Source organism: Carassius carassius, chromosome 14 (genome assembly GCF_963082965.1).
Source record: "Carassius carassius chromosome 14, fCarCar2.1, whole genome shotgun sequence".
Lineage (NCBI taxonomy): Eukaryota > Metazoa > Chordata > Actinopteri > Cypriniformes > Cyprinidae > Carassius > Carassius carassius.
In genome coordinates, this window is record NC_081768.1 from 10253958 (window position 1) to 10272526 (window position 18569).

The 18569-nt window shown below is 36.0% G+C and overlaps 1 protein-coding gene across 2 annotated transcripts; it reads right to left on the reverse strand.

The window, feature by feature from the left end:
* Positions 1-11701: 11701 nt before the first annotated feature.
* Positions 11702-18261, reverse strand: ftr81 (finTRIM family, member 81). 2 transcript variants are annotated; one of them, XM_059565976.1, is made up of 7 exons: positions 17471-18261; positions 14339-14434; positions 13823-14056; positions 12941-13097; positions 12649-12693; positions 12521-12562; positions 11702-12328 (listed from the first exon to the last, which is right to left on the reverse strand). In XM_059565976.1, the coding sequence occupies exons 1-7, from the start codon at positions 18059-18061 to the stop codon at positions 11826-11828; spliced, it is 1668 nt and encodes a 555-aa protein (XP_059421959.1). In that variant the 5' UTR covers positions 18062-18261; the 3' UTR covers positions 11702-11825. The 2 variants fall into 2 exon arrangements, with proteins under 2 accessions (XP_059421959.1, XP_059421958.1); XM_059565975.1 differs by lacking the exon at positions 14339-14434.
* Positions 18262-18569: the final 308 nt, after the last annotated feature.

The window sequence follows — 18569 nt, forward strand, 5'->3', positions numbered from 1 at the left end:
TTGTATGGAACTTTGTTCCACATTTTGTATTCAACTGAAGAAAGAAAGTCAAAATATCCTTTTAAAAAAGAGCTTAAGTATCATTATGGAAGTATCAATAATGTATATCTTTACCGGATTTCAAACAATCCACTAATCTTTGATATAGCTTGCAAGCATATTAACCTAATTTTATTTTGATGGTTATTTCTGCGACTACTGGCACCATTGCACAAAAACAAAATTGCAGCATATTTGTTGGGACAAACAGGTAGTCCAGTACCATACTTCCTCCAGTAGTTGAATTAGTCAAAATGAATTAAAATCAAAATAGATTTTTTTTTCACATATCCACTCTGAGACTGTAAACCACTGGTAATTAGACAGCTATGTGACCCCACCATGGCACATAGGCCAGTTTTTGAAGCCCAGCTGTGGTTTTGATCCAGTCTTCTGGGAAAAGATGCCATGGCAGAGTATAGGTCTGCAGCCCATGAGGGTTAACCTCAGGCGGGTATATGCGTGCCTAGCAGTGGGTGGGTATGTAGAGGATGGAGCTGTTATCAGCTCAGTCAGCTGTGCCAATCATTCATTGCATTAGTGTGCTGTAAAAGAGGGAGGAGTGCACACACACACACACACACGCACAATGAGACATTGTGTTGCTTATATACAGTGCTGAATAGAAGGAGACAGGCAGGGCTGGTTTAGCATGGATTATGTGTTTCTCAGAGAAATCCCTAAGGACCCCTTGTGTGTGACTGTGACCTTCTACACATGAGAATATTCTCTAATGTGTGTTTGTTTAATATATATATATATATATATACACAGTACAGACCAGAAGTTTGGACACACCTTCTCATTCAAAGAGTTTTCTTTATTTTGATGACTATGAAAATTGTAGATTCACACTGCAGGCATCAAAACTATGAATTAACACATGTGGAATTATATATGGAATTATATACATAACAAAATAGTGTGAAACAACTGAAAATATGTCATATTCTAGGTTCTTCAAAGTAGCCACCTTTTGCTTTGATTACTGCTTTGCCCACTCTTGGCGTTCTCTTGATGAGCTTCAAGAGGTAGTCACCTGAAATGGTCTTCCAACAGTCTTGAAGGAGTTCCCCGAGAGATGCTTAGCACTTGTTGGCCCTTTTGCCTTCTGTCTGCGGTCCAGCTCGCCCCTAAACAATCTCGATTGGGTTCAGGTCCGGTGACTGTGGAGGCCAGGTCATCTGGCGCAGCACCCCATCACTCTCCTTCTTGGTCAAATAGTCATGAAGATAAAGAAAACTGTGTAATAATAATAATAAATAAACAATAAGGTCTGTGCATTAGTGGTAAAGATTTCATCCACTAGGGGACTCATCAAACTTCCAAGAGGGTCGGAAGAATGAATTATATTTAAATTAATAAATTATTATCAACGTGTTAAAATAATATAACTTATATCTGAATTTAAATGATAAAAACACATTAATTAAATCCTTGTATCAATTATTTAATGCATTTGTTCAAAATACTGATTAATTCAAGTATGAAACAAGATATTAAATAATTCAATCAAGCAATTTGTGAGAAAACACAGACGCTGTGTCCAGATATGCCTACTTCCATACTATATATTAGCCCATGCAGAAAAAAGAACATACCACAAAAAAAAAAAAAAAAAATTCTCTTGGTTCATGTCAAATTAATTTTGATAAATAAGTCGCACCTGACTATAAGTCGCAGGACCAGCCAAACTATGAAAAAAAGTGTGACTTATAGTCCGGAAAATACGGTACTCTGAATTCATGGTGTTTGAAAAACAGCAGTCGATGCCCGGTTTAATTACCTACTGCTTTTGATTTTAGATGCAGCTAGATTTATTTAGTAAAGAACAAAGTGGCTGTTCTTGATTGAGTCATTAAATTATTAACTCAAATGATTAGTTTAAAATGCTGACTCATTCTTTAAAGGAGCTATGTGGAGGTTTTTACTTAAAAAAAATCTTTAAGATAGAGTTTTCATTTGTACATGTATGAGCCAACCATGATGTAAAAAAAAAGAATGACACCTCGACTGTCCACCACGGTTGCCTCTATCAGCCTGTAGGCTCAATTGTGTGTGGAGGAGTCGGGCCCGAATTGGCGCGAAAATTCACAAAATGTGACGTCATGCGCGTTCTCGTCTACTTGGGCTTACAACCGTACGGCACACCAGCCATTATAGTAAGCAGCGGTAATAGTGTTTTCAAATGGACTCTGCGGATGGAAAGAAGCGACCAGCCTCCAGCACAATTCAGACACCCACGGACACTCCTCGTAAGTAAAAAAAAAAAAAAAAAAAAAAAAAAAAAAAGAGCGTGCACACTGAGAACGAGCATGAGACTGGCTGCAGTTCCTCTAATGGCCACTGGTGTCAGTAACGGTTAGAAATTTCAGCTCTTGACGCTTTTCTGCTTTGGTTTCTTTTGAAAATAGACAAAGTACATCTAAATTAATCTCATTTATGATTACATGTGTATGTGTACAATGCAGTCCCTAAGGAAAACAAGATTTTTAGAAAAAGTGTAGGAGCACGATGGTCCACCCCTAAACCTAATTGTCAGGTTGTACAAAAAAGTAGCTATGAATAAGACTGAATGAACTCCAGTAATACCAGTAAGCTGACAAGTATTACGAAATGACAGGAGACTGAGTTGCAATATCATATTTTAAATGTTGCTGTTGTTTCAAATTTCAGTGATTTTTGTCTTACTCATATAAAATAGCTTAACTAATCTTAATAAAACTATTTTTTTCCAGAAAACCTTATACTGAATGAAGTCCCTCTTTTGCCATACCGTGCAATTCAAGGGAATCTACTTTCACTTATTACCTGATGCTTGAACATGTTTTTCTCTCTTGTTAAGACATGTTAAGATTTTCTTTAATGACTTCTAGCACACTCCTCTGGGTTCTCATGTTTTTTCGAACAGGAACAAGAGAACTTTTGGAAATGTTCTTGGGCAGGGAAAGATCCTGTGCAATTGTGTTTCACACATTGAGGTATTTTTTTTCTATGAGGTAACATTTCCTGCGATAGAAGAGAATGAGAGAAAAAAGTGAGGAGAAAACTCACTGTAGCAAATCTGTCAAAGGTAGGCCTACTACACCAAAAGGGGGGAATCGAGGGGAATTCCACAGACATTCCATTCTGTTCCAAACACTGCACAGCTTAGTTTAGCAGCACAGGAAAACACACACAGAGTCAAGGTCATATCACTCTCCCTCTTCCATAGTAAATCTCAGCCTGTACAATCCCTGCCAAATCACATTCCAAGTTTTTGCATGAATGATACTAATTCCTGAACCTTGACATGATGTTGGAGGGCATATCTTTATATGTGGGGCAATAATCCTTTCATATGCATGATCCTAGTATTAATTTCCCTGGAAAAGGAGACCAAGAGCATCAAAAAAGAGGAAAGTCTGGCCCCTACATGTCAAGAAGACTACAAAGTGCACACTCGCATTTGTCCTAATGCCAAAAGTAATGCCTGGGCAGATCTTATCAATCAAAGAAGAACAGAAGAGAGAAAAACTCTAGTCAAACAAGAGGAGATGAGAATGGCTCTTATCTTTGTTTACTGTAAGCACAGAACACTCCAGAGCTCTCCGAGGGCTCTTTGTGACATCACAACTCCAAGTTCTGGATTCGGTTCTAAATGGAGTCAACTTTGTTGACAGAGCCTGATCTGTTTGTCTTTGATGCCTCAGATCTTTGGCGCTGCTCAGATTCACGGTGGTTTGTATTTCAGAAGCTCCTGTGAGCATCTTGTCTCTCGGAAGATAAACATGCCGGTCTGTGATTGATCATTTTCAGATTGTTCTCATATGAACTGATAATGTGGCAACTTAGTGGCATCATGTCAAAAGAATGCTGTGATGTCATGGTAGAAATATCCTGTTACCTTGCTAACACATCATGGAGGGTAAATTTCTTCAGTGCTCCAAGCATGATCCATAAAGAATTTATTTAAAGAATCTGGCATGGAAGAACCTTTTAAAGCTATGACCTGAATCCCTGTGAATAGTGTGAACCAGGACTCATCACCACCTAATCTCACGGATGCTCTTGTGTTTGAATGGTAGCAAACCCTCAGCTGCGTTCTGACATGCAGCGAAAAGCCTTCCCAGAAGTGAGGAAGCTGTTATAGCAGCAAAATGATGGTTTCAGGATGATGGTTTTGAATTAAATTGTTCAGTAAGCACAAATGGGTGTGGTGTAAGGAGTCCATTTCATTTAGTGTATACTGGATAACATATTGATGTTTTGATATAATTCACCATTCATCCAGAAGATATAATATGATGTTCCTTGCTGTATTCACACTTTTTTAAAAACACTGTGACTGCTTAATAGGCTATTTGTTTCTACATTTCTCATTCTATTACAGTTTTTCTCGATTGGTTTGGCTCATTTCTTGAAACCGAGATGACATTCTCAAAACCATAAGGTCATTTGGCCAAACAGTCTTACAGTTCTGCTCAACATTATAGCTCACTAGCAAAATCAAATATCTTTCCCCAAACTCTTCTTCCATGCTTCAAAAGCAGATTCCTTTCCCATATAAAAGGTCAGTACAGTCAAAATAGCACAGATCCTTCTCAATTGCCTTGGCACATGTGCATTCATTTAGTGCTTTTCTCAAAATAATCTGGATGGTTTAGCACAACACCATGGATCCCCTGCAAAAGCTCATATCTCTCCCAAAACAGTTTATCCATGTGTCAAAACTAAATATCCTTCTCATATAAATAGTCAATGCCCCCAAAATGCATTATACCTTTGGCATTGTTTAAGCACTGCAAGTCAAAATGCTTAGACGTTTTGTCACTGAGGCACAGGTCTAGCAACAGAATACCACAATGAATAAAACTAAAAGATTTTACAGTAAAATCAGCCTCCAATAATCCACTCATACTCAAGGAAACTGTAAACATTTTTATTCGTACAAAGAAATGTTAACAATAGAGAACATACTGTGAAAAGAAAACATATACAGGATTCTGTAAATGTGAACAGTTATAAACACAAACAAAAAAAACTCTAGCCTACCATACTGTAAATAAAGTTTCAGAACTATAGTACAGTAATATTTTCAGTGGTCGCCATTGTCACCCTCTCTTTCCTGGCCACCATCCTCATCCTCCTGGCCATCGACGCGCTGCTCTCTGTTAGGCCATAAATTCTCATCCACATCGCAATGGATATTTTCTCTTGCGATGCAGCGAGGGAAGAAACGGCGTGAATGTCTCAACCATCCCCTACATTGATCCCCTGTGATGTCCTCACATGCAAATTCTTTCATGGTATTATATCTTTGACTAATTTTGACAGTTGAACAGACAATTGTGCATATGATGACTTACACAATGAAACCATGCTGATATGTTTTGGAGTGAGTAACCATTTCACTGAAAAATCAACTAATCAGTTTAGATCAGCAAGATCTATTTATTTGGAAAATGTGCTAAATGTGGGCTCATTGTGCTAACTGTAGCTACTTGTACATAATCATTTGAAAAAAAGCACAGAGTCACTTGAGACATGTACTAAAGCATTTGCAATTTGATAAAACCAATGAAAAATGACATTCTGTTGTGAACAATTGCAAGGTGGTTTGGAGATTTGTCCATGTTATTTTGAGAATGTCATCTCGGTTTCAAGAAATGAGCCAAACCAATCGAGAAAAACTGTAATATGTTCTGTTCTAAATTTTTCTAGTTTTTATTTTAAGACCCAAATTTCCCTTTGGACATTAATGCAAAATATTTATATGGAATATTGAAATTTCACATTATCATGGTGTAGGATTAACCTTTAACTATTTTAGACTATTTTTATTATTATTATTTCATTTGTACAATTTACCTATTTTTAATAAGAAATTGCTAGTAAATTTCACAAATAATAAAAACACACACACAAAGTAGTGTACTGAATTGAACATGGAAAATTATTTGTTTGTTTGTTTGTTTTGTAAAACATAATCTCCAATAATTTTTAATTTACAATCATTTTTACAGTGTTGGCCAAAATGTTTAACATCATTGAATAGAAGCATTGGCTTACAAAATGCATTTAATTTACCAGGCAAACAAAACCTGTGCCAAATAATGTATCATTATTAATCATATTGTTGAGTTTTATGTACTTTTTTTTACAGTTTTATATATACAGTACAGACCAAAAGTTTGGAAACATTACTATTTTTAATGTTTTTGAAAGAAGTTTCTTCTGCTCATCAAGCCTACATTTATTTGATCAAAAATACAGAAAAAAAATGTAATATTGTGATATATTATTAAAATTTAAAATAATTGTTTTTAAATTTATTTCTGTGATGCAAAGCTGAATTTTTAGGATCATTATCACATGATCCTTTAGAAATCATTCTAATATGATGATTCATTATCAAAGTTGGAAACAGTTCTGCTGCTTAATATTTTTTCAGAACATGTGATACTTTTTTAGGATACTTTGATGAATAAAAAGTAAAAAAAAAGATGCTATGTTTTTAAAATATAAATATTTTGTAATATACACTACTGGTCAGTAATTTGGGGTCAGTAATTTTTTTTTCTTTTTATAAAATCAATACTTTTATTCAGCAAGGATGTGTTAAATTGATAAAAAGTGATAGTAAAGAAAATATATTATTAGAATATATATTATTAAAAAAAAAAATTTATTTTGAATAAATGCAGTTCTTTTTAACCTTTTATTCATCAAATATATTAGACAGCAGAACTGTTTCCAACACTCATAATAAAGCAGAAGATTAGAATGATTTCTAAAGGATCATGTGATAGACTGGATGTTACATGTGACACTGAAGGCTGGAGTAATGATGCTGAAAATTCAGCTTTGCATCACAGGAATAAATAATTTTTTTTTAAAGTATATTCAAATAGAAAACTATTATTTTAAGTGTAATAATATTTCACAATATTACTGTTTTTTTCTGTATTTTTGATCAAATAAATGCAGGCTTGCTGAGCAGAAGAAACTTCTTCAAAAACATTAAAAATAGAAATGTTTCCAAACATATATATAAACAAAATTATAATTTGATTCAAAGAACATCCTTTGAAGTAAAAATCAATATGAAATAGTGTTTTCTGTTGTTGTTTTTTTTAAGATGATACAATTATTTTGTCATTGTAAACAAGCATTATGCTTACTGTCATTTTATTATTTGCATTTAGTATTGTTTTTCCCCGGTTGCATATTTATCAGGAAACACTGCGAAAACTAACCACTGATATAAAAAAATATTTATTTTTATTATTGTCCAGGGCTTTGCAGGGGATCATTTGCTTTTCTTTTAGGGTGATAGATGACAAGCCCACACACAGGACAAGTGGATCACACTGATTCAACCTTCACCTGAGCATTACTGCTCTTAAACACTGCTAGACATAATGTCTCCAACACTGCATCAAAGACACACACACTCACCATACATCCACTGAAGTACAGTATCATTCATTAAAACCTCACCATTACAGACGCAGCGTCTCTCTGTGCTTAGAGAGATCTGTGAAGGTGGGCCCTGCAATAATAGAGCAGCTGTTTTGACTTCAGAATGTGTGTCTGCACGTCTGTATATGGATTAACTTAATAGTGTGTGTGAACATAGAAGTGTCTTTTAAGTAGGATTTTAAATTGTCTGGCTTCAAAATGCAGTATTGCGGTCAGTCTTTTACGCAAAAGCCAATTATTACCTGCCCACATAATCATGCAGTGTTACGATGTAAATTACTGTCTTTACGATAAATAATTTCATGATTCCAGCACAAATATGTCACATTGAACACTCACTGAGATAACAAAAATTATATATGTCAAACTCAAAAATAATGGCATATCCATATTTTATATATCTACCACAAAGATAATGTTAAATAACTGTAAATCCACCACATCACGATTTTAGCATTTTGTAGATAATCCTAATTTAGAGCTTTCATGACCACAAAAGATGCAAAGTAAAAAGGAAATGAATTGCACTGAAATAATTCACGTCACAGATTTCGCTCTTATTTTATAAACAAGTTATGATGTGCTCAAATTATGTATCTCAGCAATACCCTTCATAACCACTTGAGGTAGCATATCATTAGTTTGTTGAATTATTATTTTTTTAAGTAAAAACATAGATGTGTTGAATATTTTTATTTTTTAAGGCTTAAGTAGTATCATTGTTGAAAAATCAAGATTTTATCTCTAATGTAAACTTTTCACGTTTTAGATTTTTACATATTTCAACCAAACTTTTAACCACAGAATACATTCTTATGTGGTGCTTATGCCTTTAGTAGTTCATTGTCAGCAGGATATTAAGTCATTCTTACATTTTGTTAGTCAAAACCAGTTTATCTGGAAATATACCGATTTCAAATCGTAAATTTCAAACAGGGTAAAACAGTAGCTAGTTATGGAAGATCTTCTAATTCATGTAATGAAGAAGTGTCTCAGTCAGACAGATCTGTTTTAAAATGAATGTAATCACACTTGGAGCTGTGAGATCACACTCGATATCTCATCCTATAATCATCTTATTAAAATCATGCAGTATATCAGTCTGTACAGCATGTCAGGACAGCTGCTATAAAGTAAAAATCCCTGGTGGTTAATTCTTATGACCTCTGAGCAGAAATATTTCATAATGTGTCTATTTTGTTACTCTTTGATGGTGACCCATTTTCTGAGAACTGGGCAAAGGATATGAAGATGTGTGTTCTACATAGATACATAGTATTATTATTATTATTATTATTTTATAACATTCACCATCATATAGGAGGTCTCACAATCTTGTGCCCTTTTGGAATTAATTAAGAACATTCTTCCTAATTAGTCTTTAATTGCCCTCCTTTACACAGAGCTCTTCTGCAGGGACTCTTGTGCAGTTTAATTGGCCTGGCCTTAACGAGTTTTCTCTCATCATTAACCCTTCATGGGTTTAACGACCACCGGGCCTTATTTGAATATGAAAAGATTATAACTTATGCAGATTTGTACAACCCCAGTCTCTTTTGAGAAATGGAGAGAATCTCACAAAAGTCTTAATGGGTGATCTTGTTCAAAATAGTGTGTGAGACAAAGGAGAGAGTGAGCCATATAAAGGGAATCTAATCTCTCATTTAACCAGCAGGTGTAGCTGTACACTAACACACAGGTTTACTTTTCGTCTCAATTTGCCACGTATGTATACTTGGGATTTTTTTCCCTACACACTACTAGTATATTATTACATGTATAATCCTTAAAAAATATATAGGTTTTGTTTATAGTTCTTGCTGTTGTAAAAAAGTAGTGCCGCAACAATTCACTTCATGTCAATGTGTTTTACAGTTTGTCAATTAAATTTTATTTGCATAGTACTTTTCATAACACACATTGTTTCAAAGAAACTTTACAGAAATCCGTGATTATTGTTTATACAGGTGCTGGTCATATAATTAGAATATCATCAAAAAGTTGATTTATTTCACAAATTCCATTCAAAAAGTGAAACTTGTATATTATATTCATTCATTACACACAAACGGATATATTTCAAATGTTTAATTCTTTTAATTTTGATGATTATAACTGACAACTAAGTAAAATCCCAAATTCAGTATCTCAGAAAATTAGAATATTACTTTTAGATTTTTAGAAATCTTGGCCGAAAAGTAGAAGAAAAGTATGAATAGCTCTCAGTACTTAGTTGGAGCAACTTTTGCCTCAATTTTCTGCAGCAATGCGGCGTGGCATGGAGTCGATCAGTCTGTGGCACTGCTCAAGTGTTATGAGAGCCCAGGTTGCTCTGATAGTGGCCTTCAGCTCTTCTGCATTGTTGGGTCTGGCATATCGCATCTTCCTTTTCATAATACCCCATAGATTTTCTATGGGGTTGAGGTCAGGCGAGTTTGCTGGCCAATTAAGTGGTCCTTAAACCAGGTACTGGTAGCTTTGGCACTGTGTGCAGGTGCCAAGTCCTGTTGAAAAATGAAATCTGCATCTCCATAAAGTTGGTCAGCAGCAGGAAGCACGAAGTGCTCTAAAACTTCCTGGTATACGGCTGCTTTGACCTTGGACCTCAGAAAACACAGTGGACCAACACAAGCAGATGACATGGCACCCCAAACCATCACTGACTGTGGAAACTTTACACTGGACCTCAAGCAATGTGGATTGTGTGCCTCTCCTCTCTTACTCCAGACTCTGGGACCCTGATATCCAAAGCAAATGCTAAATTGACTTTAATTAGAGAACATAACTTTGGACCACTCAGCAGCAGTCCAGTCCTTTATGAAGCGAGACGCTTCTGACGCTGTCTGTTGTTCAAGAGTGGCTTGACACAAGGGATGCGACAGCTGAATCCCATGTCTTGCATACGTCTGTGCGTAGTGGTTCTTGAAGCACTGACTCCAGCTGCAGTCCACTCTTTGTGAATCTTCCCCACATTTTTGAATGGGTTTTGTTTCACAATCCTCTCCAGGGTGTGGTTATCCCTATTGCTTGTACACTTTTTTTTTCTACCACATCTTTTCCTTCCCTTCACTCTCTACTAATGTGCTTGGACACAGAGCTCTATGAACAGCCAGCCTCTTTTGCAATGACCTTTTGTGTCTTGCCCTCCTTGTGCAAGGTGTCAGTGGTCATCTTTTGGACAACTGTCAAGTCAGCAGTCTTCCCCATGATTGTGTAGCCTACAGAACTAGACTGAGAGACCATTTAAAGGCTTTGCAGGTGTTTTGAGTTAATTAGCTGATTAGAGTGTGGCACCAGGTGTCTTCAATATTGAACCTTTTCACAATATTCTTATTTTCTGAGATACTGAAATTGTGATTTTCGTTAGTTGTCAGTTATAATAATCAAAATTAAAAGAAATAAACACTTGAAATATATCAGTCTGTGTGAAATGAATTAATATAATTCACAAGTTTCGCTTTTTGAACGGAACTTTTTGATGATATTCTAATTAGATGACCAGCACCTGTAATACATAAATGTCTCATAGTCCACATTTGCCTCAGTAATCCAGGCATTCTTAATCTCTGACCTACACACACATACCAGTTTTGGCCTTGGTCTTTTGAAATAGAAAACCCCACATGCATAACGCAAGTAGAGGTTAAAAAGGTCAAACAGCACCTGCCACTGCCATATAACATTATTCTCTGTAACTTAAGGCTTCAAATCTTACTGTCCTCTTTTAATCACTTGCTGGTTCTCATAATATTCCTGATTTGCATGTCAACCGAGATAAAACCATCTGCAAAATGAATATATTCCAATGTGCTCTGCAAAATCAAGTTAGAAAGTTTTGAGAATGGTTAAATATCTTTAATGGTTATTTTGTAATACAGATCTAAAAACAGGGTAGAGTACAAAACAAGGTACAAAAAAGTAATTTCCAATTATTCAGTTTTCAATTTTCAGTTGATCAGTTAAACAAACATAAACAGTGTTTAGCATAAACACCCTATAAAGTGAGTGAAACAACTTACTGAATGTCACTGAAACAAGCAGAACAGATGGAGCATCCCATGAAATGTCACATTTCACAATCACACCGAAAGAAAGGACAAGTGGTTGCTGTTCCATAAAAGACTAACCTAAATATACATAAAAAAACAACAACCTTATTTGGTATCTTATTTTTTTTATGACCAATCGCCCACCACTTTCCTAAAATTAACTCTATAATTAAAGAATTTACCAATACTGTCTGAGAACATACATATTTTGACACAATTAGCAGCAGAAATGTGTGTCCATTCACTAATTGTCACTGTCAGTGCAAATTAGATTTACTTGTTTAAATTTAAAAGATCACAAATTGTCACTGAGGAGTCATTTTTTAAATTATGAAATGAAAACCCTGGGTAGAGGGGTGCAGTGAATGTGGTCTTCATTCTGTGGAGGAGAGTCATTTCATCAGAGACATTGTAAAAAGACACAGTTCCTGCCGCTTGATCAAGAAACACTCCAATTTTGGAGACCAAGGGAATGTCAGCCTGCTGGCTATTGTGCTGCACACGAAGATTAGATATTGGAAAGTCCCATTTCCAAGATTTTTTGTTAGATCCAAAGACAAAACTTGTAGGACTGTTGTCATATGAGAATGCAATAGAGCAACATGCTCCTTCCCACTGAACTTCAAAATAACAGCGGCCAGATAGTTTCTCTTTACACAAAACCTGATAGTATTTCTCATAACCCAAGTAATCATTATTACACTTTAGCACAGATTTGTTGTGCTTCACAGAGAGCGAAGAGGAGGCTGGAGCTTTCAGATTCAGATCAACGGAATCTGTTAATAAAAAGAAAACTATTACACAGTTTTTTTCCCCTCATGCAGATCTCGGATTAATCTGTCAATTAATTTGATTTGTTTTTGTTTTTTGTATTATGGTTTAACAAAAGCCTCTCCAGGATTGGCATCCACTTATTATTGTGCATCTGCATTCAGCACACATTTATCCACAATTGCAAAGCAACTTACATACAAGGAACTCTTCTCTGGTCTTGGGTTGAGATGGCAAATCTGAACAAAAACAAAACATTACGTATATATTCTTATATCTGTGTTTTTGTTTGTCATGTGAGAAAAAAAAGAGAATGTTGACTTACAATTTTTGATGTTCTTATTATTCACCATTACACGGACAGTGGAAACTGAAAAGATAAACATGAGTTTTTACAATCTGCCTGCATATTCTATATTGTGTATCTTTTGGTATAAATTCTAAATGATGATTTACAATTCTGGCTTCAAAGTTTATGGTCAAAGCCAAGAAAAAAGAAAAAGAAAAAAAGAAAAGGTGAAAAAAAAAAACAAAACAAAAAAAACGACAAACTAAAACATTACAACAGACATTAACAAAAATTAAATACACAAACGAACATCTTCGAGATCACTCACCTTTCTCTGATATCCTCACAATGTCTTGTTGACAGAGATCATCCATTTGGCTTTTTATCTCACTGATGACTTTTTCCATTTCCTCAAATGTCAGTCTTTGGCTGACAGAAGTGTTGCACAAGTCTGAATACTGGTAGTGGGAAAGCGAGGAGAAATTCTGAAGAAAAAACATTTATATATATAGATTAGATTTCATCAGTTAGATTGCAAATGAACTAAACTGTGACAGAAACTCTGAAGCTGGCACCTTCTCACCGTGATTTGTTGCCAAGCCCTTGAATGACCCATTAATATAGTTTGTTACAGTAGCTTCTCACACCGTGTTAGCACAGGGTTGTAACTACAGCTGTTCATAGATTTTAGTGATGTCCTGGTCTTAGTACAAGGTTGTAGATTAATAAGATTCCTTTCCCTACAGGATTAAAAGATCACCACTCTGTCTGCCAAATAACAAAATCATTTAACCACAACGATTACGGTACAAATTTTATTTAATAAGCAACCGTCAGGCATACATCCTGTTTGAATGTAAAGTGCAAACCAAGAATTAGAACCAATCAATGTTCACTGAATGTAAATAGGAGTATAGTGTATATATTTAGAATTAAAACTTGAATAGTAACACTTCAATGCCTCTGATACTAAACACTCCCAAAGCATTTAGGGGCTTCGCCACTGTCAGCAAAGGTCTAGTTATGCAAATGTTTGTAACCAGCTACTCACAATGGTGCTCACATAGATGTGCATTGGTTCAAAATTAAAAACACAATGTGAAGAGAGTTTATGGGGCAGAGAAGGTGGGGTGGGATCAAAGTTGATTTCAGACCCAGCAAACAAACCAAAGAGTCAGAACAAACTTAAAACAAATAGATGATCAGTCACCTGAATGACATGGATGTCATCCTCTATCAGTGAAAGCTGCCCCAGATCATCATGTCTCTTTCTCAGGTCACTGATCTCCTGCTCCAGTGCAAGTATGAGCTCCTCAACTCTGCTTACTTCTGCTTTCTCCTGAGTTCTGATCATCTTTGTTATATCAGCTCGTATTTTCTCCATGTAGCTGATCAGCTCAGTAAACATCTTCTCATTGTGCTCCACTGCTTCCTCTGCAGAGCACTGTAAGATGAAAATTTTTATTTTTCTCAAATCATAGTTTAAGGAAAATCATTTTTCGCCAAGGCACATTAATTAGAAAACTATAATGGAGTATAATTCACTTAAACTTAGTAATAATTGTACATTATTGTACTATAATATAACTATACAGTACTATTCTAAAAAGCACAATAATCATACAGCTGTCTACAGTCCAGATCAACTGCATATGCACATCAATCTGAGGAACTAATGAAATAGCACAGTGGTAAAATGATTACCTACAAGTTACAATCAGCTTACCTTATGGGAGTCCACAGCTTGTCTGAATTCTTGGACCTTCAGCTCTCGCTTACGCATTTCCTTTTGTAGGCCATCCTGATTTTTTTTCAAATGTACCTGTGATTGAAAAAGGGCGTGTAGAGAAAAGAAATCTCTGATAGCCGAGGCACTCCTTAATTAAAATGTCTTTAATGAAAAAAATGACATGTCCTAAATGGACAACTTTAAAATGCCCACACGTAGCGGCATGAGGCCTTCTTCAGGGCATAGTGAAGCATAGTGAACCTTAATGTCATATCTTGAGCCTGCATTTCGAAATCAGAGTCATTATTGCAGATGCGTCTAAGACGCTGAAATTGTCCAAAAGGAATGTTATCTTTCAGGCTCCTTAGATGGAAGCTATCAGCCCTCAATAATTTATTGAGGGCTGATAGCTTCCATCTAAGGAGCCTGAAAGATATGACATTAAGGTTCAGGGCTAGGGGCTACTCACCAATGACAATAGAAAAAGCAAAAATAAAAGCACGATCCACAACACGATCTGATCTACTAAAGAAAAAAAAGCGAAGAAAGACATGGCTAAAAACAACTCTAGACCTGTCTTTGTTACCCAATATAGTAGTAGTGCCTCTGAAATGAAACAAATAATTAAGTCCAATTGGGGGTTAATTCAAAGTGATTCTATTCTGAAAGACGTTTTTCCAGAGCCGCCGATGACTGTGTTCAAGAAGGCACCATCCATAAGGGACAAACTTGTAAGAAGTTACCTTCCAGGTCCTAGACAAAAAACATGGCTAGAAAAAGGGTTGTGGGGAACCTATAGGTGTGGATCTTGTAGTCATTGTGAGGGTGTCATTCAAAGTAAGACTTTTTGTGATCTGAGAACGCAGAGAGAATTTAAGACTAATGGTTTTATTAACTGCAACTCTGAATATGTGGTCTACCGCCTACAATGCCCATGTGGGTGTTTCTATGTGGGCAGAACTAAAAGAAAACTAAAAGAGCGGTTCTATGAACACAAATACGCAATTCGAGTCAATAACGAAGATTACCCTATGGCCAAACATTATAAAGAAATACACCATAGTGACCCTTCATCTTTGAGAATTCAGGGAATTTAAATTATTAAAAAAATCAATACGTGGAGGTGATATTTTAAAACAGCTATTGCAGCATGAAACCTTTTGGATATGGAGTTTTAAAGCAATGGACTATCCAGGATTAAATGAGGAGATAGATTATAGACCTTTTCTGTGATTTTGGAACATTGTTCTTTCCTGTGATTACTCACTTTTCATATGTATTGTATATGTATACGTGTATGCATTTGTATGCATGAATGTGTATACATGATATATGCATGCTACCTGTTGCTTGTGTTTTTTCTTACATTGTGACCAACAGCTTTAGTACTGAGAATCAGGTGGGAGGCGTGCCCTAGTAATATATTGCATGAATGTATATGCATGCTGCTGCTTCTTTGTTTAGTATTGTGACCAATAGCTTCTGTGTTGAGAACCATGTGAGAGGTATGCATGAATGTATATGCATGTTTTCTGTTTATTATTGTGACTAATAGCTTTAGTGCTGAGAACCGTGTGAGAGGCGTGTCCTAGCAATTACCTGCAGACCTTCAACATTGATTGTCAGCACCTGTGTGTTTGCTTCTACCTGTGTGTCTTTATCATTATAAGATCAGTTTTTTATCTGCTTCACTATGCCCTGAAGAAGGCCTCATGCCGCTACGCGTGGGCATTTTAAAGTTGTCCATTTAGGACATGTCATTTTTTCATTAAAGACATTTTAATTAAGGAGTGCCTCGGCTATCAGAGATTTCTTTTCTCTACACGCCCTTTTTAAATGTTCTACCTTGGACCGAAGAGCACCCAAATCAAACCTAAAAGGAATTGAGCATGCCATTCATCTTGAATCGAAACAGTACCTGTGATTGAATTTGCAATAGTTCAATATCACTTCCGTAATATGCTGGGACACAAGTTGGGCCCTGATCAACCCCAGCTGGGTCGCCTGAGGGAGGGTGTCTGATATTGAAAGGCCTGAAACACCCAATGATCTCAGGAAATGACACTGATGATTGTTTCCCAGAGCATCTACGGATGTATCTATGCACTGTTATGGAAACAAAGTTTTTCCCTGTTCCCAAGTGAACAGTGAACAGCAGAGTGTGTGACACACTGGCTGTGAAAACAACCCTCATTTGTTTTGAATTTTAATGAAAGGTATTTTGGGCTAATGTGCTTCTTTTGGCAATAGTATAATACGATTATGATAATTAGTCTAATATTATTTGCAATAACTGTTCAGAACGATTTTTAAATCTGTCAAAGAAAAATTTTCTGTTTAATGTATTTGAATGATAAATTTTGTATCAGTTTATTTACTGATGCAAAGTATCACACAGACGAATCATCCTCTATCAGTGAAAGCTGCCCCAGATCATCATGTCTCTTTCTCAGGTCACTGATCTCCTGCTCCAGTGCAAGTATGAGCTCCTCAACTCTGCTTACTTCTGCTTTCTCCTGAGTTCTGATCATCTTTGTTATATCAGCTCTCTCACACTCTCTCTGTTTAAACTTAGATTAAAAACGCATCTCTTTCGCCAAGCATTTGAATAATGTATCTCTTAAATTGTGAGTGTAGTTGCATCTGCATTTTTATTCTTTAGCTTGGGTTAAACTAATTTTACTTTGTTGGATCAGCAGCTATGCTAATGATGTCTCTATTTTGTTTCTATGTTTTGCCACGGGATTTACATCCCGTGGTAACTAGGATTTACACAAGCTACAGTCTGGATCCAGAACACCTGAGAAGAGATGATGCTGACCCTAAGAGGACCCCAGATGATCCTAACCTTGAATCAACAACAGAACTAACAATTATTGCTACATGTGTGACTGCATCATATAATTACTATTAATTAATAATATTGATGGTTCATCGTCTAGCTGACTACGTCTTGTATTATTATTATTATTTTTTATTTTTTCTAAAATCCTGTCAAACGTGCACAAACTACTAGCTACTACTAAATATTGTAGAAACATAATTTTCTGTAAAGTTGCTTTGTAACGATTTGTATTGTAAAAAGCGCTATACAAATAAACTTGAATTGAATTGAATCAGTCACTTTACCTGTATTTTTTGTCTTTCTGCTGCAGGTGAAGTCATGCTATGGTTCTGGTGGTTGATCAAAGCACACTGCATACATATCAGCTGCTGATCTTTGCAACAGTACAGCTCTAACAGCTTATGATGGTGGGAGCAGATCTGGTCCAGTAGATGTGGTGAGGCATTGACCAGTTTGTGCCATTTTAAAGCAGGAGATGTATAATGAGTTTGAATGTGAGATTCACAGTAAGAAGCCAAACATGCCAGACAAGACTTGATGGCTTTTAGTTTGGTCTCTGTGCATATGTCACACTCCACGTCTCCAGACACACCAAAACTCAGGACAGGAGAGGCTGTTCCTGCTTCTGGTGCTTCTCTCTTCATTTTCTCTACAGCTTCAGCCAGCACAGTGTTTCTGCTGAGAGCTGGTCTTGGGCTGAACGTCTGCCTGCACTGAGGACAGCTGTAAATGCCCTTCTGATTATCTCGATCCCAGAATTCATTAAGACAGGTTATACAGAAACTGTGACCACAAGTTGTAGTTACTGGATTCTTCAGAAGATGAAGACAGATCGGACAGTCAAAGAGATTCTGATCACCAGAAGATTCTGCCATTTTGCTGCTGTGAAAACAGTAGGAAAAACTATAAGTGATGTAACTGAAAAGACAAATCTCACTTAGCAACTTACAAAAATACTTCAATATATCATTGTCATTTATGGATTACTCCGTATCGTCACTGAATCTTGGTTATCTCCCCATAAAAGTGAGCTCAGTCATGTTGCAATGAGTGAATGTTGGCATAAACTGGCACTGGCATATGATTCAAGAGTACAGGCATAAGTCTTTTTCAAAAGTACTATTCCTTTCATTAGGACTAAAACGTTTTAATGTAAAGTGAATTAGTGCATGTTTAAATTCAAGAAATTTCACAAAATACTATATTAGTTTAAACAATTTCAGAAATGCAGCGTTTTGCTTCATACTACACATGATTAAACAAATGATTAATATAATCCAGTACATGTTACGAAATTATTCTTTTTTTGCCTCTCTTTTTTAAATCAAACACACCGCTTTTCTCTTTCTACAATTTCCCTAACGAAACGACATGGCAGCGACC